The 24,372-nt window shown below is 48.9% G+C and overlaps 1 protein-coding gene across 1 annotated transcript; it reads right to left on the minus strand.

Moving 5' to 3' along the window:
• Positions 1-9,430: 9,430 nt before the first annotated feature.
• Positions 9,431-10,849, minus strand: LOC127303395 (uncharacterized). The gene is made up of 3 exons (XM_071820794.1): positions 10,754-10,849; positions 9,967-10,592; positions 9,431-9,829 (listed from the first exon to the last, which is right to left on the minus strand). The coding sequence occupies exons 1-3, from the start codon at positions 10,847-10,849 to the stop codon at positions 9,772-9,774; spliced, it is 780 nt and encodes a 259-aa protein (XP_071676895.1). The 3' UTR covers positions 9,431-9,771.
• Positions 10,850-24,372: the final 13,523 nt, after the last annotated feature.

Here is a 24,372-nt window from a genome sequence, read left to right on the forward strand (position 1 = left end):
TTGCCCATGCACGCCTCTGCTTTTCCTCCACCTCACGGCGCGCCCAATCCGGCTGCTCCTGGTCTATCCAGTGAAACCAGTTGCAAAGGGACGGGGGAGACTGCAACAAAAATAATACGGTTAATAAACGAATATTAATGAAACATACCTCAGGCCTCGAGGATTTTTAATCATGTTGTTAGAACATACCGCAGACCTCGAGGACGATGAACTTGTTCGTGCGGGTGGATCATGATCGTAATAAGAACTTATCAGAAAAATCCACCACCTCCTTCACCTTCGCAAGGCGGCCGCACCAACACCTCTCTGCTGTAACCCCCGGTGGTAAGCTTGCATTCTTCCCCTTCATCGACCTAAAATCCTGGTCCGAGCAAGGCACACTCATGCTGGCTAAGGTATAACGACTTGTGACTTGTGTACCAAATAACATCGATCGCGGTTTTTATAGAGAACTGAACAGATCAAGCGGGAGAATTAGGCGGGAAACTACTGCAATCAGCAAAAAAGCGAAGCAATCATCAAAATGCTTAGTGTGGGAATGAGTGCGCGTGGGTATCAGTGCAGCAGGCCTGCTGCGTTTGTCGGCCAGTAGCAAACTTGCCGCCACTGCCGGTGGAGGCAGGGGGCCACGTCAGCGTGCCGCCCTTCTCCGTGGCGGCAGGGCCCACCATGTTCGACGGCGCTAACGGGCGACGGACGGAGATGGACGTGTCGCCACAACACACGGCGGCACGGCCTGCCGCCACAGCCGGCGGCGGCACCTGCCACGTGTCAGCTGGCGAGCGTGCCGCCATGGCACTTTTGCCATTTTCACTCACAGGTGGTCCTTTTTGCCATTTCAATGGGGCAGGTGGTCCTTTTTGACAAAAATTCAAATGACATAGCTGGTGAGCAAGAAGCAGATTAAGTTGATATACTAGCAATCCAACTCCCCATTGGTCACAACCACTGAAGAGCACAACCACCGGCAAAAATACTGACAAGGATAAGATGAAGATGTGAGATGACGGCACTCCATAAAAAGAGGCTATATCAAATTTGTTTTTTTTTCTCAAAAACGGACAGCTCGAGCCTCAACATGAACATCAATTGATGCATATGCATGACCTTTGTTATTTTATTATATCAGATCTATTGGTGTCCTAAGAAAAACAAGAAAAGTGGATTCCCCCTTCCCTTCTCTCTCCTCCCCTCCTCCTTGAGAGTCCCTAGAGAGGCCGGGCCACTCCCGAGCCTTCTCCAGCGGCTTTGTCAGCCGGAGATGGTGAAAGAGGAGTGCCATAGTAGATGGTAGGTTTAGTTTTTTTAGGTTTTGGCTATATGCTGGTAGTTTGGAGTAAGATCGTCTGGATCGGATCTTGAGCATCCTGTGCTCGTGGCGGTTTCTTCTCGAGCTCCGGTGGTCGGAGACAGCGAGATTCGCCACCCCAGGGATCTCTAGGTATAAGATCCATGTCTGCCGCCCCTGGCTTCTGGATGCAGGGCTGATATCTCTTCCTCCTCTGGCCGGAGATGGAGGCGAGGGGAAGAGGAAGGATAGCGCCAGCACCTGTGAGGCTGGAGGTAGGCGAGGGTCTTCTCCTAGCCTGGCGCGTCGACACCGTGTCAAGCTATCACCGTTGAGTGGCTCTGCGGTGCTTCCGAGGTGGGAGACTGTGAGGTCTGCCTCCGTGACGAGCCCCTGGTTCAATAAGCGCCATCGCCATTGCTGCTTCGGTGGCTCGGTTCGCCTCCTTCTCCTCTTGGCCGGCCTTGGCGGCGAGGGAGAGGAATGGATCCGTGCGGCTGCGACGCCCCTGTAGAGGTGGTGCTCGAGGTTTCTGAAGCGTTCGACCTCGGCAACAACCTCCAAGCGTGTGCTTCTGGCCACCGCTATCTTTGGCCATAGGGTTGGCCCTGCTGCGCTTGACCTCTACTTTGGTTCGAGCTCCCTCCTCCTTCGATGGGGGATCTTCTCCGACTCCGGCGCGACGGTGATCGGCGCTTCTTCCCCAAGTGGTCTTGTCCCCGGTGGAGGAAGCGGTGGTCGTGCTGGCAAGTCAACAACCGTCGGTGACAGCTTTGGACTTGATCGCGTTTTTGCGCATCTTTGTGGTGTGCTAGATGGAAAAAATAGGGACTTTCTTGTAATTTTACTTTTACTTGGGGTCCTCCATGTAATTGTGCTCCCACCGACGATATAAATGCATGCTCCAGGTCCTTAGGGACCTTCCTTGTTAAAAAAAACAAGAAAAAAAAGCAAACAATGGAGATGAAATCAGGCCAATATGATACATGACCGTAAGCTGTGGCTTGAGGAGGAGGAGGAGAAGTTGTTGCGGGATTAAGGAAAAAATATTATAGTTTGTGGTCTCAACACGATATAAGGACATTTTTGTTAGTAACGAGGGCACACATTGTTGCAACGAAAATAGCGTCTCTGAAAAAATGGTGGCTTTTAGTGGTCGTAGTGGGAGCTTCGATGGTGAGCTTGATGGTAGTGGTTGTTACAATAGCCCCATTTCATTTGTAGTTCAATTGTTGTGTTTGATATTAGTTTTTTTTTTCCGAAATGGGGGTCATACCCTAGCCTCTTCATCAAAATGGTGCATATGGCCGCAAATGTTGGATTTAGTTTTTAAATCCTTGTGTTGCAAATATTATATTTTTGAACTATTGTTATGTTAAAAAGTGTAAACATAGATGATACATGAAAATACAAGAAAAATAATTAAGAGATGGGAAATATAGGATATTGCTAGAGTTGGAGGCACATTTTAAGAGTGAGAAAGGAGAGCCCTGCAATTCCTACAATTCCTGATTCTTCATAAACATAGCATCACATTCAGGATTGCTAATGATGAGGTCTAAGACCCCGTGTGTGGCCCGATCTTGCGGTTGACCCAAAATCCAAGGAGGGAGAGAGGGAGAGCGCGAGGAACACGATGAACACGAAGAACACGAAGAACTCACGCACGCACACCAACCCGATACAATCGATACTTACCCCCGTGGCTCGATGGACCACGCCAATAGAATCAACCCGGGAGAGACGCGCGGTAGAATCCCGGAGTGAGAGATCGGTGAGGGAGATGAATCAAGGAGTGGGAGAGAGAGTGGGTAGCACTAGAATCTCACACTCACAAATCCATACATCCATCAAGGGTTGCCTTGGATACAAAGGGGATGAAACCCTAGGGAGACAAAGCTCAAAGTCATCTCTAAGCCTAAATCTTGTCTAAGGAGCTAAGGGGGTGACCTAGGTGCTTATATAGGCATACAAGGCAGCTTGGGTCGAACAGGTAAGTGGTGGACCGACTTGGGCCGTTTGGTGGGTCATTCCCGTCAGATCCGGTTTGGGTCCGGTCTGACCGGGCCTGTGACCGGGCTGTCCGGTCCTGGGTCCGGTCGACCGGGCGCAAACCGGGAATCTGCGAAGTTTCCGGTCTTCGTCCGGTACGAGGGAGCTGCGCCCGGTTGGGCGCCCGGTTGACCGGGCCTGGGACCGGACGGCCCGGTTGTGGGTCCGGTCTGACCGGGTCCTGGACCGGCCAGGCTGGGCCTCTTCTTCCCGCCTCTTCTTCCTCTTCCTTCTTCTCCTCTTCCTTGCACCATGGGAGTTCCTTCTCTCTTGGTCCTTGTCGATGTCAGCACCTATAGACACAATGATGATAGGCATGAGGTAGCATACCATTCACGTTGGTGTTGAGGTCGACCATAGAGAGGAAAGGGTTCACCTTGACATATATGGCGGGGTTTTGTGTTGTTGGTCCACTTGGGGGACTCCTTGGCCATGGTGTAGCGTCGACAATAGGCGGGGCTGCACTTGACGGTCTTGAGGTGGAGGTGTCCGAAGGCCACCCCGCATCATCTCCCCCCCCTTGGGGAAGAGTCGTCCTCGACTCTTGTTCCTCCTCAACGATGATGTAGGCCATGACGGTTCTCCCATGTAGTGGTCGATGGACAAAGTCGCGGTCGAAGAAGAACTTGGGGAAAAACAACTTGCGAATGGAAAGCTTGTGGATGCCAATTTGGTGATCGGCGAACAAGAGGCTCTCAATAAAATACGAAGCATCAAGTCGTTTCTCCAAGAGGCATGTGGCAAAAATTGGAACCAAAAGAGTGTCGATGTATCCAAAATTTGGTAGGGCAAACATTTGTGCATGTAAACGTTTGGTTTGTAAAGTGTCAAAAATGTGTGGTGTAGCATTGTCCCAAACAAGTGGAACAAACAAAAGGCAAGTGTCGGCGGCAAAATGTGGGGCAAAATTGTTATGTGCAATGGCAAAGCGATGCAGACTTCTTGCTTGGGAAAGTGTGGTTGGCGTGAGCCGAGTATGGGTATCCTCAAGTGTTAAAGAATCCAATGCAAATGCCATAGATGAACTTATAACTCCAAAGAAGAGAAACTTTTTGTGTGACATGTGGCACAAGATGCATAAGGTGTCTCTCACATGTATGACATGGTCCTTGAGAATCTCGAAGTGTATGATGATATCATCACGACATACAACAACCATTGTGCCAACAAGATGTGTCAAGATGTGTTGCATAAGAAGCAAAAGAGGTGACGAGGAATTGGACCAAACCGGAAACTCGACAAGGCAAGTCAGAAACACATGAGGGCGAAGGCTTGTGGGAACATACCCTTTGGTGTGATTCCCGCGGGTTAGGTCCTTGTTGGGGTAGCTCTCAATTGCGCGTTTCGTGAGCTCATGCTCCGTAGCGGTGGAAGTAGTCATTCGGGTACCTATACACACAAAAGAGAAAACAAAAAGCGTGTGTGCATGGTAGAGGAACACATCATCCATCATGATGTTCCATGTCTTGTGCACATCACCATTAGTGTCAATCAAGATAGTATGAAATTCATGGCGATGGTGCATATGGCAAGAAGGTGCATTCATGGCATGTGGTAACTCATGATCATCAAAAATAGAGAAGGCTATGGGGGCCATCTCATGGACAATGAAATAAGCATTCTTGCATACCAAGCATAAGAAAGAGCAATTATTCACAATCTTGGATGCAAGGATCATGGAATGGTGTAAACATTTGGGGCAAAGCATGTGGAACATGTTATCATTGTTGTCGACGACCCTATGTAAAGAGCAAGTGTTCATCAAGGGTGTCACAACACTAGCATGATCATAATCATTATCATTGCAAGCAAGCGGGGAAAATGTGAAGCTCTCATAGCATGGCATGGTCATTGTATCACAAGCAATCAATTTCACATGATCAACAATGTTATCAAGCAAAGCATCACATGGGAAAGTGAAAGTAGCATGTGAAGTAGCAAATGGATCATCGAGATCATGCATGCACTCATAAGTCATCATGTCCACTAGTGGGATCATGGCATCATCAACACCTATGTTGTTACCTTTGTAGGCCGACTCATTTGAGGTAGGTGTTGTGGAAGTAGGAGGATCCATGTGGTCGACATGTCCATCTTGGAGCAAGCATGGTGAGATATCATCATCTTCATGCACCATGTACATCGTCTCCATGAGCGGGAACTCATCCTCCGTGGAACCTAGTGCAACATAAGAAGACACAAACGAGGGAGAAGTTAATGTGTTAGCAAAAGCGATGTCCTCCATGGACCTATCATCTACCTCTCTCAACTCACTTTGTGTATCACTCATGTCCTCCAAACGGAAGCACTCAAACTCACATATGGGGTGGAAGTCACTCAACTCACTATCATTCTCACTCAAGTGGGCTAAGTGGCTCTCATTCTCACATGGGATTGGTACCAACTCATCAATCAAGCATATAGGAGTAGGCTCGACTATCTCATCTCCATGCGCCTCCTTGGTTGAAGGGAAAATCCCATGCTCAACCATCTCAACTCCATGCGCCTCCGTAGGTGAAGGGAGAATCCCATGCTCACCATGCTCAACTCCATCGCCTCCCAAGTCATCCTCAAGCGGTGGCACCGTGGTGTTGAGAGCTAGGTTCGGCTCAACTTCGCCCTTGAGTTCACCTTGGCGATCTTCATCTTGAAGTGTGGGCGCTAAAGGCGTCTTGGTGGCTTGTGCTTGTAGCTTGTCGAAGTAGAGCTTCTTGGCGCTTGGCGTTGTGCATTGCCATGCCACATGACCCTTGGCCTTGCACACCTCACATAGGAGATTGGGACATTCCCGTGGAGAGTGGCCTTGTTGCTTGCACTTGTAGCATCGGAGTCCATAGGCATGTGACGAGGTAGGGGCCATTGTGGTGGTGGCACAAGAGGTGGAAGTCGCCTCATGAGGAAGGTATGCGCGATGTGCACTTGCCATCCTTGGAGTGGTAGGCACCCTATCATGGTGTTTGTCGCTTTCATGTCGAGGCTCGCGTCTTCGTGCTTCATCACCATGTCTTGATGAGTGTCGTCGAAGATCCGTGGAAGGTGTTGGTCGATGGCGCTCATGAAGTGGCTTGTGGCGGCGAGTCTCATGTGGTGACGTATGTCGATGTAGACCATGAGGTGGTAGTGGTCGACGACTATCATGAGATGGTGTGAGTCGATGACGGTCCTTGCCATGCCGAGATGATGGCTCATGCGACTTGGCATGTTGCTTGCGGCGCCTTGTGGAGCTTGGAGAAGAGTGTCGATGACGCTCATGATGAGGACGCTCTTGATGCTCCATATGATGAACTCGCCATAGATGATCATGTGCATAAGCACTCTCATGGTGGCGCCTCGTGGAGCTCGAAGAAGTGTGCCGATGGTGATCATGTTGGGGACGCTCTTGATGATCCATATGATGGTGCCATCGTTGAGGTCCTCTATCTTCATATGTAGCTCCATTGGCCAAGTAGGTGACTAGGTGAGGCTCCGCCATGGTGTCGATGTCGTAGGTGTGGTGTTGCTCCACCATGTCGTCCATGCTTGATGAGCCATTGTCGATGTAGAGCTCGTCGAAGTCGTCCTGAAAGTGGTGCTCCACCATGTCATCCATGCTTGAGGAGCCATTGTCGATGTAGAGCTCCTCGATGTCGGAGATGTCGGTGATGCTTGGGGAGCCATGGTCGTTGTCGAGCTCCTCGATGTCGGAGATGTCGGTGATGCTTGGGGAGCCATAGTCGGAGTAGAGCTCCACATGTTCCTCCACATCCGCGGTGCTTGAGGAGGTATCTTCCTCGAAGTGCTCCATGTACTCCTCCGTATCTTCATCTTCGCTATCCATGTTAGCACGATGGTATCTATATGGTGTATGTTAGTGGAAGGAGACTACCTCGCAATCTTACCGTGGTATGACAAGATTGGGGTGATCCAACAAACCGAGAGTTAGAACAATTGTATCGGGCACTCACACAAAGACACACGCAAAAGCTAGCAAATATGGTGGTAGGTGAGTGTGGTGGAAAGCCAAAAGACGAAATCCGAAATCAAGTGTATTGTCAAGAGTGGTGGAAATCCAAAAATCAAATGTTAAAGCGATGATCACTATAAACACGGAAAAGATGTGGAACACACACACGAGATGAACGGGGTTAGTGCGACCAAGGAATGAGCGGAAAAGTGTATGAAGCCCTTAAGCAAGGGTGCTCGGTGTCACACTAACACAAGAAGAGATCAAAGCTTCGGTTGCAAGGAAGAGACAACAAGATTCACACGTGGCCTCTCTTCTCTTATCTCTCTTTTGCTTAAAAGCTTATGACACTCTTTTGTATATGGTGGCACTTGCACTCTTTTGTATTTATGGTGGCACTTTGTACACTTTTGTATGTATGATGGCACTTGCACTCTTTTGGTGCTTTGGCGGCTTTTTCTCGCCCTATGTTAGCGTTAGCTCGCTCTTGCTATCTTGCCACACGAGTTTTGCTTAGAAGCTTGACTCCACACTACACACACACCTCACAATCGGGGCCACGTGCAATGTCTCGCAACACTCAATAAGCAATGCTCGATAGGATAGATCGCAAAAGAAGAGGGGTTACAAGGTGGGGTGCAAGTTATACCTAGATGTTAGGCGGTGTCGGAACACACAACTTGCGATGAAGGTGGTGATGTCAAGAGTACGGTTGCAAGTCCGGGGTGCCTCGGATGTCGTCGCTTGCTTCGGAGCTGCGTGTTAGTTTCACAAACAAGGCACTCAAACCGGAACAAGCAAACACAAGTTAGCGGAAGAAAACGGTCAAAGTAGCTTGGCGGCGGTGGCGGTGGTAAGCCGGTGGTGGGTGGTGTCGACGCCCTTGCGGTTGCGGCGGAGGTTATGGAGCCGCGGTGATGTTTCCCGGTGGTTTGGGGAGGGTGGCGGTGCTTGCCGGCGGCGGAGAGGGTGGCGGTGGTTGGCGGAGGTGGCGGTGGAGGTGGCGTCCGGTTTCCGCCCGGTTGACCAGGCCCTAGACCGGCCTGCCCGGTCTACAGCCCGGTTGACCGGGTTCTGGCCCGGTTGGCGCCCGGTTGGCGCCCGGTTGGCGCCCGGTCAGGCGCCCGGTCTGGAGCCCGGTTGACCGGCCCTGGTGCTAGGCTGTCCGGTCACTGGCCCAGTTGGAGCCCGGTCGACCGGATTTCGCGGGGTACAGATTTTCTCTCTCCTGTTCTTGAGCGAAATCAAGCCAAATCGACCAAAACGAAGGGAAATGATGGAATTGGGGGCTAAAAGTTGGGGAGATGGTAGATCAAGCACTCCAACACCAAATCCATGGACCAAAACCACTCAAAACGCAACCAAATCGCAGATCGGTCAAGAGGCAAATTAGGGCTATTTTTTGGGGATTTTTTGGAAAATTTTCTAGGGACGAAATCGGGTGGGTGGAGGGTCAAATCCGCGGAAACCAAAGGCTGCTGATACCATATGATGAGGTCTAAGACCCCGTGTGTGGCCCGATCTTGCGGTTGACCCAAAATCCAAGGAGGGAGAGAGGGAGAGCGCGAGGAACACGATGAACACGAAGAACACGAAGAACTCACGCACGCACACCAACCCGATACAATCGATACTTACCCCCGTGGCTCGATGGACCACGCCAATAGAATCAACCCGGGAGAGACGCGCGGTAGAATCCCGGAGTGAGAGATCGGTGAGGGAGATGAATCAAGGAGTGGGAGAGAGAGTGGGTAGCACTAGAATCTCACACTCACAAATCCATACATCCATCAAGGGTTGCCTTGGATACAAAGGGGATGAAACCCTAGGGAGACAAAGCTCAAAGTCATCTCTAAGCCTAAATCTTGTCTAAGGAGCTAAGGGGGTGACCTAGGTGCTTATATAGGCATACAAGGCAGCTTGGGTCGAACAGGTAAGTGGTGGACCGACTTGGGCCGTTTGGTGGGTCATTCCCGTCAGATCCGGTTTGGGTCCGTCGGCCAGACCGGCTCGTGGCCAGGCTGTCCGGTCTGGGTCCGGCCGATCGGCGCAAACCGAATCTGGCTTCCGGTCTTCGTCCGTGCGAGCTGCGCCCGGTTGGGCGCCGGTTGATCGGCTGGGACCGGACGGCCCGGTTGTGGGTCCGGTCTGACCGGGTCCTGGACCGGCCAGGCTGGGCCTCTTCTTCCCGCCTCTTCTTCCTCTTCCTTCTTCTCCTCTTCCTTGCACCATGGGAGTTCCTTCTCTCTTGGTCCTTGTCGATGTGGGCACCTATAGACACAATGATGATAGGCATGAGGTAGCATACCATTCACGTTGGTGTTGAGGTCGACCATAGAGAGGAAAGGGTTCACCTTGACATATATGGCGGGGTTTTGTGTTGTTGGTCCACTTGGGGGACTCCTTGGCCATGGTGTAGCGTCGACGATAGGCGGAGCTGCATTTGACGGTCTTGAGGTGGAGGTGTCCGAAGGCCACCCCGCATCAGCTAAGCTCCCAAAAAATTGAGCTGGACCCACATAATAGTACTCCTGTACAGCAAAATACTTGCAACCAAAAACATGTGTCATTTCACCCACCTCAACTGAACATAATTACTCGTAGATTACTACGAACAGGAGGAGATCTTATCAATTCGATGCTGAGAGGCACCGTCTTGGATGCCCCATCCCCAAGCAGATACCTTGGCGGCACCGTCAAGAAGGACGCCTCGTCCACGGCGACCACGGCGGGCGACGTGCTGCTCTCCACCTTCATTTCCACCTGGGCGATATCTGCTCTGCTGTCCGGTGCCGCCGGTGTCGGCATGGTCGCCCACATCTTGCACGTGTACTGCGGTCGCCAGGGCGCCGCCGCCCGGATGCACACCACCGACAAGGCCGTGGCCTCGCCGAGCGCGCCCAGGACGAAGATGCACGCTGGGTCGTCCTCCGCCTCCCCGAGGAGCCGGCGCCGCGGCTCCGACGCCGGCACCTGGAACCGGTTCGCCCTGCCGTACTGGACCGTCTCCGAGGGCCAGGAGTGCTGGGCGGTGAGATGCGCGACGAGAGCCGGCGGCGAGCCGGCGAAACCGCAGCCCGGCTCCGTGCAGATGCAGGGCGCGTGCGGGCACGCGCTCCGGTGGTCGCTCAGCTCGTGGTAGGCGATTTGCCTCTGGCAGCCCACGTGGTGGCACCGCGTCCTGGCCGACGAGACGACGGCGTCCATGGCCGTGTTGCGGACGTCGAAGCAGCCGCCGTGCTCGCAGTTGTGGCACTCCTCACCGGCGGCGGCGATGCAGCTGAAGTAACCGATGTGCCCGCCCTTGCACTGCACGAATCGGACGTCATTTATACCGATGGAAAGGAAGAATCGATGGAATGTGCGTCGAAGAAAGTATAAAGAACCTGGAAGATTGGAGGCTTCAAGGGGCGGGCGCAGAGGGGGGGGGGGGGGGCAGTGCAGCAAACTCATCTCCATGTCCATCTTACCTCCGACGCCACGACCGCACCTCCTCCTCCATTTGCCTCTTCCTTGACTTGGATGTGTAGCCTCGCTTTCTTGGCACTCTGCTCGCCGTCCTCCATTGTCGACGGCGAGCCCCTTTTCTTTCCGTCAGAGCAAGTACCTCTCCTCTCGTCTACTCCACTTTCTGCTATTTGGAAGAGAGAGTGGCGGAGGAGGACAAACAGAGCCAAGCAGAAGTAAAACAGAGGAGCTGTAATACTGCAATTTTCTCTTTAGGGCATCTCCAGCGGGGCGACGTACCGTTTGCGTCTGCGCGGTCAAAAAACGTCCTCCAGCGGGGCGACAAAACGTTCGCAGTGTCCGTCCTGACGCAAACGTGGATCAAATATGCGCCAGGTATCCGGTTGGGCTGCATGCAGCCCTCTCTCTCCTCCTTTAATCACGCATGCGTTTATTCCTAGCCACACAAACAGAATCTTTCCCTCTCTCTCCTCTCTAATCATGCATGCGGTCAAATAAATGCGTCTCTGCCGCTGGAGAAAGGGCAGACGCAGACGCATGCGGACATGCGGACGTTTTTTGTGTCCGTGCCCGACGCAAACGGACATAAATATGCGTCGCGCCGGTGGAGATGCCCTTAGGGCATCTCCAACCGGGCTACCCAAACGGACAAACGGACATCAGATTGGTCCGTTTGGGTAAAACCAGGTCCCAACGCGCGGACCTAAACTAATAACGGACAGTTGCCGCGTCCGGAACGACCCAAAACCGGACCAATTTTGCGTGGCTTTTGGGGCGAGCCGGACAAGCGCGGACGTGCTTTTCCATCCGCACATGTCCGTTCGTGGCCCATTTGGCAGTGAGACAATACCACATGCTCCCCAGCCTTCTCTCTCTCCTCTGTCTTCCCTGTTTACTTTTTCCCCATGAAAACCTTCATCGCTACTCGCCGGATTGGAGCTCACTTGACCGAGCTCCGGCGCCACCCTCGCCTGGAGACCTCCCGCTGACGCCTCCTTTTTTTCAGTCATGTTGGAAGTCGCCGGAGCAGAAACGAGCACCGTCGAACTCGACGCCGCCGAGCAAGACGAAGACGGGGGCGGAGCAGGTCGGCTACCTCGTCGCGCGCCCAGGGCCGCCCTGCCCCGCCGACCGGCGGCGGAGACGCGGCCTTCGCGGACGCGCCCGGCGGCGCGCTGTGGGAGAGGACCGCGCGGGTGTCGGCTGCGAGCACCGGCCGCGGGCGCCGAAGCCACGCCACGCCACTCGCGCGGGCGCCGTCCGCGTCGCTCCTCCACGCCGCCCGCGCCGCGCCGAGAGCCCGCCGCCCGTGCCGCGCGAGGAAGCGCCGTCCGCTGCAGGGGCAGGCCGCCGGCTGCTGATGGTGCTGCTGCTGCTGCGGCGGCGGCGCCTGGTGGTGGCGAGGGAGCGGCGTGGGGGGCGTGCAAGGCGCGCCGCGCGGGCACGGGCGAGGGAGGCCGCAGCGGGCCGGAGCTGGCCGTGCGCGCGAGGCGGGGCCGGAGCTGGCCGTGCGCGCCGGGCGAGGCGGAGACCGAGCTCTGCACGCCGTCGCGACCCACGCCGCCGCGCGTTCACGCCCCGCGGGCGCCGGCAGGCCAGGCCGCGCCGCACCTCGGGCCGCCTCTGCGAGGGCCGGCCGCGCCGAGGAGAACGGGGCAGCGGGAGGGAGCGGATGGCGGAGGTCCTGGCCGCGCGGGGCTCGCCTCGCCACGGCCGCGCCTCTCGGCCGCGCAGACTCGCGCGCCTCGCCATGGCCGCGCCGTCGAGGGGCTCGCCACGCACGCCCGCCCTCGCCGGCCTCGCCTAGCCGCGCCATGGCCGCGCCGTCGCCTAGCCGCGCCACGCCGCGCCGTCGAGGGGCTCGCGCCGAGCTCGCCCGCCACGATCGCGCCGTCGCCAGCCTCGCCATGCCCGCGCTGTCGCCGGCCTCGCCCGCCACGCAGCTGCGGAGCGCCGCCAGCCCCGGCCCCAGCCTCACGGAGCGCCGCCAGCCCCGGCCCGTCCTCGTCGACGGCACAAGCTCTTCAGCGAAAGAGGGCTTCGGTTTGGGTCGTCTGTGGCGTTGGGGAATAAAAGTGGAGGCGGACGTGTGTGCGCGTCCGCGCGATATCCGCGTGTCCGTCGCACGACCCAAACGGATGAAAAACGCTGTCCGTTTGGGGTCACGCGGTTGGAGATGCCCTTAGCCCCTGATCGTGTTCGTGATTGACTGATCGATGGATTGCGAGTTTGGCACTGGTCATCAGCAGTGTGTCAAAGCGTGGCGTGCGTGCCTTGCTCTGCCAAACATGTCTGCATGCTTGGCACTTGGCAATACACCTTTTCTTCTTCTTTTTGTTCGAAACGATTGGCAGTAAACTTTGGTCTCGCATGAACGGCACCAGCTTCCATCCGCGGAACGAGATCCTCTGACGGTTGAAAAACTGCAGAGGGAAGTAGCTGGTTCTCATCCGCTCATCTCCCATCTAACGGCAGCAACTTCAAGCGGTGGAAAAAGGCAGCTCCGGCTGAGCAAAAGACGCGAGAGAAGGAATTCGCTGGAATCTGGAAGCTAGATCATGCTCTTCGCGTCAATGCGCCTGCAATTCTAAGCAACATTTGGCATTCAGTTTATTTCAGAATTCATATGAGCGCGGGCGTTGTGCAGCCTACTTCGTCCGTGGAGCTGAGAGTGCAAGCGAGCCAACGATATCTTCAACCGGACGACGTATTCCGAACGCTCAAAAGTGCGCATCCTTTTACGTTAGCCTAAATGATTTAAATTGACGGCGCGTCCATTTGCGCTGGGTACCCTAACGGCATGACACATTTTTTTTGGGGTTTTTTTTTTAACATAAAACATAATTTACATAGTGAAGAAAAGAAAATATAAAATAAAAATACACGACGCATGCGTCTACTCCTCATCGTCGACGTCGAGCACGACGAAATCCGGTATCTGCTACGGCTAATTGGCAACCGGCGGAACATACGCCGGTGCCGACGACGGTGGAGGTGGAGGTGGAGCAGCCCACAGATTGAACGACAGAGGTAGAGGCGGTGGTTGCGGGGCCGAGTTCTGGATCGCCCGTTGTAGGGCCTCTTACTCCGTGAGGTCCGGCGACATGATGTCGGTGGCGTATCAGGGGAGCAGTGGTTGTACCGGTCGGTCTACCTCCGAGACGAGGACATCGAGCCTATCGATCTCGTTGTCGGTCGTCGTTGGTGGGAAGTTGATCTTCCGGCCCTCCGCCATGGCCGCCTTCTAGTCGTGGTAGACGCATGCGACAAATTCATCTGAGTCGTCCTTGGTCTCCTCGTTGTGGTAGGCCAGCACGTCGTAGTCCTCGTCGTCGTCGTCCGGTGGAGGCGCCGGCGGATGCCGTGTTTGACGACGAGGCGGTGGCGGTCGCTCAAACAGGAAGTCCCGTTCACCGAGGAAGCTTGCCTTCCTCCTCGGTCTCACGCCAGCTGTGCCAGCTGTTGGAGTCGATGGCGAAGGCGAGATCGGCGCGGAGGTCTGGCGGCAGGTACCGCCGCCTGCGCCGGATCTCGGCGCTCCTCTCTGGCTCCCTGATACGTCTCTGACGTATCGATAATTTCTTATGTTCCATGCCACATTATTGATGATATCTACATGTTTTATGCACACTTTATGTCATATTCGTGCATTTTCTGGAACTAACCTATTAACAAGATGCCGAAGTGCCGATTCTTTGTTTTATTTGCTGTTTTTGGTTTCAGAAATCCTAGTAACGAAATATTCTCGGAATTGGACGAAATCAACGCCCAGGTTCCTATTTTTCCCGGAAGCATCCAGAACACACGAGAACCGCCAGAGAGGGGGCACAGGCCCACCAAACCCTAGGCCGGCGCGGCCAAGGGGGGGGGCCCGCGCCCCCCTATAGTGTCGGCGCCCCTTCGACCTTCTGACGCCGCCTCTTCGCCTATATAAAGCCCCTGGACCTAAAACTTCGAGACGAAAAAGCCACGGTACGGGAAACCTTCCAGAGCCGCCGTCATCGCGAAGCCAAGATCTGGGGGACAGGAGTCTCTGTTCCGGCACGCCGCCGGGACGGGGAAGTGCCCCCGGAAGGCTCCTCCATCGACACCACCGCCATCTTCATCAACGCTGCTGTCTCCCATGAGGAGGGAGTAGTTCTCCATCGAGGCTCGGGGCTGTACCGGTAGCTATGTGGTTCATCTCTCTCCTATGTACTTCAATACAATAATCTCATGAGCTGTCTTACATGATTGAGATTCATATGATGATGCTTGTAATCTAGATGTCATTATGCTAGTCAAGTGGGTTTTACTTATGTGATCTCCGGAGACTCCTTGTCCCACGTGTGTAAAGGTGACAGTGTGTGCACCGTGTGGGTCTCTTAGGCTATATTTCACAGAATACTTATTCACTGTTATAAATGGCGTAGTGAAGTGCTTATTTATATCTCTTTATGATTGCAATGTGTTTTGTATCACAATTTATCTATGTGCTACTCTAGTGATGTTATTAAAGTAGTTTTATTCCTCCTGCACGGTGTAATGGTGACAGTGTGTGCATCCGTGTTAGTACTTGGCGTAGGCTATGATTGTGATCTCTTGTAGATTATGAAGTTAACTATTGCAATGATGCTATTGATGTGATCTATTCCTCCTACATAGTGTGAAGGTGACAGTGTGCATGCTATGTTAGTACTTGGTTTAGTCGTGTTGATCTTTCATGCACTCTAAGGTTATTTAAATATGAACATTGAATTGTGGAGCTTGTTAACTCCGGCATTGAGGGTTCGTGTAATCCTACGCAATGGTGTTCATCATCCAACAAAAGAGTGTAGAGTATGCATCTATCTATTCTGTTATGTGATCAAAGTTGAGAGTGTCCACTAGTGAAAGTCTATTCCCTAGGCCTTGTTCCTAAATACTGCTATCGCTTGTTTACTGTTTTACTGCGTTACTACTGCTACGTTACTACTGCTTGTTTACTAGTGGACACTCTAATGGACACAAGCGATAGCAGTATTTAGGAACAAGGCCTAGGGATTATACTTTCACTAGTGGACACTCTCAACTTTGATCACATAACAGAATAGATAAATGCATACTCTACACTCTTTTGTTGGATGATGAACACATTGCGTAGGATTACACGAACCCTCAATGCCGGAGTTAACAAGCTCCACAATTCAATGTTCATATTTAAATGACCTTAGAGTGCATGAAAGATCAACACGACTAAACCAAGTACTAACACAGCATGCACACTATCACCTTCACACTATGTAGGAGGAATAGATCACATCAATACTATCATAGCAATAGTTAACTTCACAATCTATAGAGATCATGATCATAGCATACGCCAAGTACTAACACGGATGCACACACTGTCACCATTACACCGTGCAGGAGGAATAAACTACTTTAATAACATCACTAGAGTAGCACATAGATAAATTGTGATACAAAACACATTGCAATCATAAAGAGATATAAATAAGCACTTCACTACGCCATTCATAACAGTGAATAAGTATTCTGTGAAATATAGCCTAAGAGACCCACACGGTGCACACACTGTCACCTTTACACACGTGGGACAAGGAGTCTCCGGAGATCACATAAGTAAAATTCACTTGACTAGCACAATGACATCTAGATTACAAGCATCATCATATGAATCTCAATCATGTAAGGCAGCTCATGAGATTATTGTATTGAAGTACATAGGAGAGAGATGAACCACATAGCTACCGGTACAGCCCCGAGCCTCGATGGAGAACTACTCCCTCCTCATGGGAGACAGCAGCGTTGATGAAGATGGCGGTGGTGTCGATGGAGGAGCCTTCCGGGGGCACTTCCCCGCTCCGGCAGGGTGCCGGAACAGAGACTCCTGTCCCCCAGATCTTGGCTTCGCGATGGCGGCGGCTCTGGAAGGTTTCTCGTACCGTGGCTTTTTTCGTATCGAGGTTTAGGTAAGGGACCTTTATATAGGCGAAGAGGCGGCGTCAGAGGGTCGAAGAGGCGGCGACACCATAGGGTGGCGCGGGCCACACCCAGGCCGCGCCGGCCTATGGTCTGGTGGGCCTGTGGCCCCCCTCTGGTCCTTCCCGGGTGTTCTGGAAGCTTCGTGGAAAAATAGGATGCTGGGTCTTGATTTCGTCCGATTCCGAGAATATTTCCTTACTAGGATTTCTGGAACCAAAAACAGCAGAAAACAGGAACTGGCCCTTCGGCATCTCGTCAATAGGTTAGTTCCGGAAAATGCATAAATATGACATATAATGTGTACAAAACATGTAGATATCATCAATAATGTGGCATGGAACACAAGAAATTATCGATACGTCGGAGACGTATCAGCATCCCCAAGCTTAGTTCTTGTTCGTCCCGAGCAGGTAAACGATAAAAAAGATAATTTCTGGAGTGACATGCCATCATAAACTTGATCATATTGTAAACATATGTAATGAATGCAGCGATCAAAACAATGGTAATGACATGAGTAAACAAGTGAATCATAAAGCAAAGACTTTTCATGAATAGTACTTCAAGACAAGCATCAATAAGTCTTGCATAAGAGTTAACTCATCAAGCAATAAATCAAAGTAAAGGTATTGAAGCAACACAAAGGAAGATTAAGTTTCAGCGGTTGCTTTCAACTTGTAACATGTATATCTCATGGATAATTGTCAACATAGAGTAATATAACAAGTGCAATATGCAAGTATGTAGGAATCAATGCACAGTTCACACAAGTGTTTGCTTCTTGAGGTGGAGAGAGATAGGTGAACTGACTCAACATAAAAGTAAAAAGAATGGTCCTTCAAAGAGGAAAGCATCGATTGCTATATTTGTGCTAGAGCTTTTATTTTGAAAACATGAAACAATTTTGTCAACGGTAGTAATAAAGCATATGAGTTATGTAAATTATATCTTACAAGTTGCAAGTCTCATGCATAGTATACTAATAGTGCCCGCACCTTGTCCTAATTAGCTTGGACTACCGGATCATTGCAATACACATGTTTTAACCAAGTGTCACAATGGGGTACCTCCATGCCGCCTGTACAAAGGTCTAAGGAGAAAGCTCGCATTTTGGATTTCTCGCTTTTGATTATTCTCAACTTAGACATCCATACCGGGACAACATGGACAACAGATAATGGACTCCTATTTAATGCATAAGCATGTGACAACAATTATTATTCTCATATGAGATTGAGGATATATGTCCAAAACTGAAACTTCCACCATGAATCATGGCTTTAGTTAGCGGCCCAATGTTCTTCTCTAACAATATGTATGCTCCAACCATTAAGGTGGTAGATCTCTCTTACTTCAGACAAGACGGACATGCATAGCAACTCACATGATATTCAACAAAGAATAGTTGATGGCGTCCCCAGAAGCATGGTTATCGCACAACAAGCAACTTAATAAGAGATAAAGTGCATAAGTACATATTCAATACCACAATAGTTTTTAAGCTATTTGTCCCATGAGCTATATATTGCAAAGGTGAATGATGGAATTTTAAAGGTAGCACTCAAGCAATTTACTTTGGAATGGCGGATAAATACCATGTAGTAGGTAGGTATGGTGGACACAAATGGCATAGTGGTTGGCTCAAGGATTTTGGATGCATGAGAAGTATTCCCTCTCGATACAAGGTTTAGGCTAGCAAGGTTATTTGAAACAAACACAAGGATGAACGGTGCAGCAAAACTCACATAAAAGACATATTGTAAACATTATAAGACTCTACACCGTCTTCCTTGTTGTTCAAAACTCAATACTAGATGTTATCTAGACTCTAGAGAAACCAAATATGCAAACCAAATTAGCAAGCTCTAAGTGTTTCTTCATTAATGGGTGCAAAGTATATGATGCAAGAGCTTAAACATGAGCACAACAATTTCCAAGTATCAAATTATCCAAGACATTTTAGAGTTACTACATGTAGCATTTTCCAATTCCAACCATATAACAATTTAACGAAGAAGAAACTTCGCCATGAATACTATGAGTAGAGCCTAAGGACATACTTGTCCATATGCTACAGCGGAGCGTGTCTCTCTCCCACAAAGTGAATGCTAGGATCCATTTTATTCAAACAAAACAAAAAAAAACAAACCGACGCTCCAAGCAAAGTGCATAAGATGTGACAGAATAAAAATATAGTTTCAGGGGAGGAACCTGATAATGTTGTCGATGAAGAAGGGATGCCTTGGGCATCCCCAAGCTTAGACGCTTGAGTCTTCTTAGAATATGCAGGGGTGAACCACCGGGGCATCCCCAAGCTTAGAGCTTTCACTCTCCTTGATCATATTGCATCATACTCCTCTCTTGATCCTTGAAAACTTCCTCCACACCAAACTCGAAATAACTCATTAGAGGGTTAGTGCACAATAAAAATTAACATATTCAGAGGTGACACAATCATTCTTAACACTTCTGGACATTGCATAAAGCTACTGGACATTAATGGATCAAAGAAATTCATCCAACATAGCAAAAGAGGAAATGCGAAATAAAAGGCAGAATCTGTCAAAACAGAACAGTCCGTAAAGATGGATTTAATTAGGGCACCAGACTTGCTCAAATGAAAATACCCAAATTGAATGAAAGTTGCGTACATATCTGAGGATCACTCCCGTAAATTGGCTTAATTTTCTGAGTTACCTACAGAGAATTAGACCCAGATTCGTGACAGCAAAGAAATCTGTTTCTGCGCAGTAATCCAAATCTAGTATTTACTTTACTATCAAAGACTTTACTTGGCACAACAAAACACAAAACTAAGATAAGGAGAGGTTGCTAAAGTAGTAAACAACTTCCAAGACACAAATATAAAACAAAAATACTGTAGCAAAATAACACATGGGTTATCTCCCAAGAAGTTCTTTCTTTATAGCCATTAAGATGGGCTCAGCAGTTTTAATGATGCACTCGCAAAAAATAGTAGTTGAAGCAAAAGAGAGCATCAAGAGGCAAATTCAAAACACATTTAAGTCTAACATGCTTCCTATGCATAGGAATCTTGTAAATAAACAAGTTCATGAAGAGCAAAGTAACAAGCATAGGAAGATAAAACAAGTGTAGCTTCAAAAATTTCAGCACATAGAGAGGTGTTTTAGTAACATGAAAATTTCTACAACCATATTTTCCTCTCTCATAATAAATTTCAGTAGCAACATGAGCAAACTCAACAATATAACTATCACATAAAGCATTCTTATCATGAGTCTCATGCATAAAATTATTACTCTCCACATAAGCATAATCAATTTTATTAGTTGTAGTGGGAGCAAATTCAACAAAGTAGCTATCATTATTATTCTCATCAAGTGTAGGAGGCATAGTATAATCACAATAAAATTTACTCTCCATAGTAGGCGGCACCAAAAGACCACTATCATTATAATCATCATAAATAGGAGGCAAAGTATCATCAAAGAAAATTTTCTCCTCAATGCTTGGGGGACTAAAAAGATCATGAAAACCAGCTTCCCCAAGCTTAGAACTTTCTATATCATTATCAACAATGGTGTTCAAAGCGTTCATACTAATATTACTACTAGCATGCAAATAAGATTTCATAGGTTTTTTAATTTTCGCATCAAACAATCCATGTTTTAAATCAGGAAATAGAATAAGAAGCTCATTCTTGTCCATTATGCCAAACTAGTGTAAACAAGAAACAAAAAGATGCAATTGCAGGATCTAAAGGAAATAGCTTCGAGTACTTACAACGGAGAAAATAGCTTAGTAGCCGAGATCCGGAGTGTGAGTACCTTTTACCTTTCCTCCCCGGCAACGGCGCCAGAAAATAGCTTGATGTCTACGGGAGCTTCTATTCTTGTAGACAGTGTTGGGCCTCCAAGAGCAGAGGTTTGTACAACAGCAGCAAGTTTCCCTTAAGTGGATCACCCAAGGTTTATTGAACTCAGGGAGGAAGAGGTCAAAGATATCCCTCTCATGCAACCCTGCAACCACAAAGCAAGAAGTCTCTTGTGTCCCCAACACACCTAATAGGTGCACTAGTTCGGCGAAGAGATAGTGAAATACAGGTGGTATGAATGAATATGAGCAGTAGTAACGGCGCCAGAAAATAGTTTGCTGGCGTGTAGTTGATGGTGGTAATATGGTAGCAGTAGTAACGCAGTAAAACAGTAAACAAGCAGCGATAGCAGTATTTAGGAACAAGGCCTAGGGATTAGACTTTCACTAGTGGACACTCTCAACTTTGATCACATAACAGAATAGATAAATGCATACTCTACACTCTTTTGTTGGATGATGAACACATTACGTAGGATTACACGAACCCTCAATGCCGGAGTTAACAAGCTCCACAATTCAATGTTCATATTTAAATGACCTTAGAGTGCATGAAAGATCAACACGACTAAACCAAGTACTAACACAGCATGCACACTGTCACCTTCACACTATGTAGGAGGAATAGATCACATCAATACTATCATAGCAATAGTTAACTTCACAATCTACAAGAGATCATGATCATAGCATACGCCAAGTACTAACACGGATGCACACACTGTCACCATTACACCGTGCAGGAGGAATAAACTACTTTAATAACATCACTAGAGTAGCACATAGATAAATTGTGATACAAAACACATTGCAATCATAAAGAGATATAAATAAGCACTTCACTACGCCATTCATAATAGTGAATAAGTATTCTGTGAAATATAGCCTAAGAGACCCACACGGTGCACACACTGTCACCTTTACACACGTGGGACAAGGAGTCTCCGGAGATCACATAAGTAAAATTCACTTGACTAGCACAATGACATCTAGATTACAAGCATCATCATATGAATCTCAATCATGTAAGGCAGCTCATGAGATTATTGTATTGAAGTACATAGGAGAGAGATGAACCACATAGCTACCGGTACAGCCCCGAGCCTCGATGGAGAACTACTCCCTCCTCATGGGAGACAGCAGCGTTGATGAAGATGGCGGTGGTGTCGATGGAGGAGCCTTCCGGGGGCACTTCCCCGCTCCGGCAGGGTGCCGGAACAGAGACTCCTGTCCCCCAGATCTTGGCTTCGCGATGGCGGCGGCTCTGGAAGGTTTCTCGTACCGTGGCTTTTTTCGTATCGAGGTTTAGGTAAGGGACCTTTATATAGGCGAAGAGGCGGCGTCAGAGGGTCGAAGAGGCGGCGACACCATAGGGTGGCGCGGGCCACACCCAGGCCGCGCCGGCCTATGGTCTGGTGGGCCTGTGGCCCCCCTCTGGTCCTTCCCGGGTGTTCTGGAAGCTTCGTGGAAAAATAGGATGCTGGGTCTTGATTTCGTCCGATTCCGAGAATATTTCCTTACTAGGATTTCTGGAACCAAAAACAGCAGAAAACAGGAACTGGCCCTTCGGCATCTCGTCAATAGGTTAGTTCCGGAAAACGCATAAATATGACATATAATGTGTACAAAACATGTAGATATCATCAATAATGTGGCATGGAACACAAGAAATTATCGATACGTCGGAGACGTATCAGAGAGAGACACGCTCCGCTTGTTCATATGAACACATGTGTTCTTAGCTTTTATTTTTCATGGCGAAGGTTGAAACTGCTTCGTTAAATTGTTATATGGTTGGAATCGGGAAATGCTACATGTAGTAATTCTAAAATGTCTTGAATAATTTGATACTTGGCAATTGTTGTGCTCATGTTTAAGCTCTTGCATCATACACTTTGCACCCATTAATGAAGAAACACCTAGAGCTTGCTAAATTTGGTTTGCATATTTGGTCTCTCTAAAGTCTAGATAATTTCTAGTATTGAGTTTTGAACAACAAGGAAGACGGTGTAGAGTCTTATAATGTTTACAATATGTCTTTTATGTGAGTTTTGCTGCACCGTTCATCCTTGTGTTTGTTTCAAATAAACCTTGCTAGCCTAAACCTTGTATCGAGAGGGAATACTTCTCATGCATCCAAAATCCTTGAGCCAACCACTATGCCATTTGTGTCCACCATACCTACCTACTACATGGTATTTCTCCGCCATTCCAAAGTAAATTGCTTGAGTGCTACCTTTAAAATTCCATGATTCGCCTTTGCAATATATAGCTCATGGGACAAATAGCTTAAAAACTATTGTGGTATTGAATATTTACTTATGCACTTTATCTCTTATTAAGTTGCTTGTTGTGCGATAACCATGTTTCTGGGGACGCCATCAACTATTCTTTGTTGAATATCATGTGAGTTGCTATGCATGTCCGTCTTGTCTGAAGTAAGAGAGATCTACCACCTTAATGGTTGGAGCATACATATTGTTAGAGAAGAACATTGGGCCGCTAACTAAAGCCATGATTCATGGTGGAAGTTTCAGTTTTGGACATATATCCTCAATCTCATATGAGAACACTAATTGTTGCCACATGCTTATGCATTAAAGAGGAGTCCATTATCTGTTGTCCATGTTGTCCCGGTATGGATGTCTAAGTTGAGAATAATAAAAAGCGAGAAATCCAAAATGCGAGCTTTCTCCTTAGACCTTTGTACAGGCGGCATGGAGGTACCCCATTGTGACACTTGGTTAAAACATGTGTATTGCGATGATCCGGTAGTCCAAGCTAATTAGGACAAGGTGCGGGCACTATTAGTATACTATGCATGAGGCTTGCAACTTGTAAGATATAATTTACATAACTCATATGCTTTATTACTACCGTTGACAAAATTGTTTCATGTTTTCAAAATAAAAGCTCTAGCACAAATATAGCAATCGATGCTTTCCTCTTTGAAGGACCATTCTTTTTACTTTTATGTTGAGTCAGTTCACCTATTTCTCTCCACCTCAAGAAGAAAACACTTGTGTGAATTATGCATTGATTCCTACATACTTGCATATTGCACTTCTTATATTACTCTATGTTGACAATTATCCATGAGATATACATGTTACAAGTTGAAAGCAACCGCTGAAACTTAATCTTCCATTGTGTTGCTTCAATGTCTTTACTTTTAAATTATTGCTTTATGAGTTAACTCTTATGCAAGACTTATTGATGCCTGTCTTGAAAGTGCTATTCATGAAAAGTCATTGCTTTATGATTCAGTTGTTTACTCATGTCATTACCATTGTTTTGATCGCTGCATTCATTACATATGTTTACAATATGATCAAGTTTATGATGGCATGTCACCCCAGAAATTATCTTTGTTATCGTTTACCTGCTCGGGACGAGCAGAAACTAAGCTTGGGGATGCTGATACGTCTCTGACGTATCGATAATTTCTTATGTTCCATGCCACATTATTGATGATATCTACATGTTTTATGCACACTTTATGTCATATTCGTGCATTTTCTGGAACTAACCTATTAACAAGATGCCGAAGTGCCAGTTGCTATTTTCTGCTGTTTTTTGGTTTCAGAAATCCTAGTAACGAAATATTCTCGGAATTGGACGAAATCAACGCCCAGGTTCCTATTTTGCCCGGAAGCATCCAGAACACACGAGAACCGCCAGAGAGGGGGCACAGGCCCACCAAACCCTAGGCCGGCGCGGCCAAAGGGGGGCCCGCGTCCCCCTATAGTGTCGGCGCCCCTTCGACCTTCTGACGCCGCCTCTTCGCCTATATAAAGCC

Source organism: Lolium perenne, chromosome 5 (genome assembly GCF_019359855.2).
Source record: "Lolium perenne isolate Kyuss_39 chromosome 5, Kyuss_2.0, whole genome shotgun sequence".
NCBI classification, from domain to species: domain Eukaryota; kingdom Viridiplantae; phylum Streptophyta; class Magnoliopsida; order Poales; family Poaceae; genus Lolium; species Lolium perenne.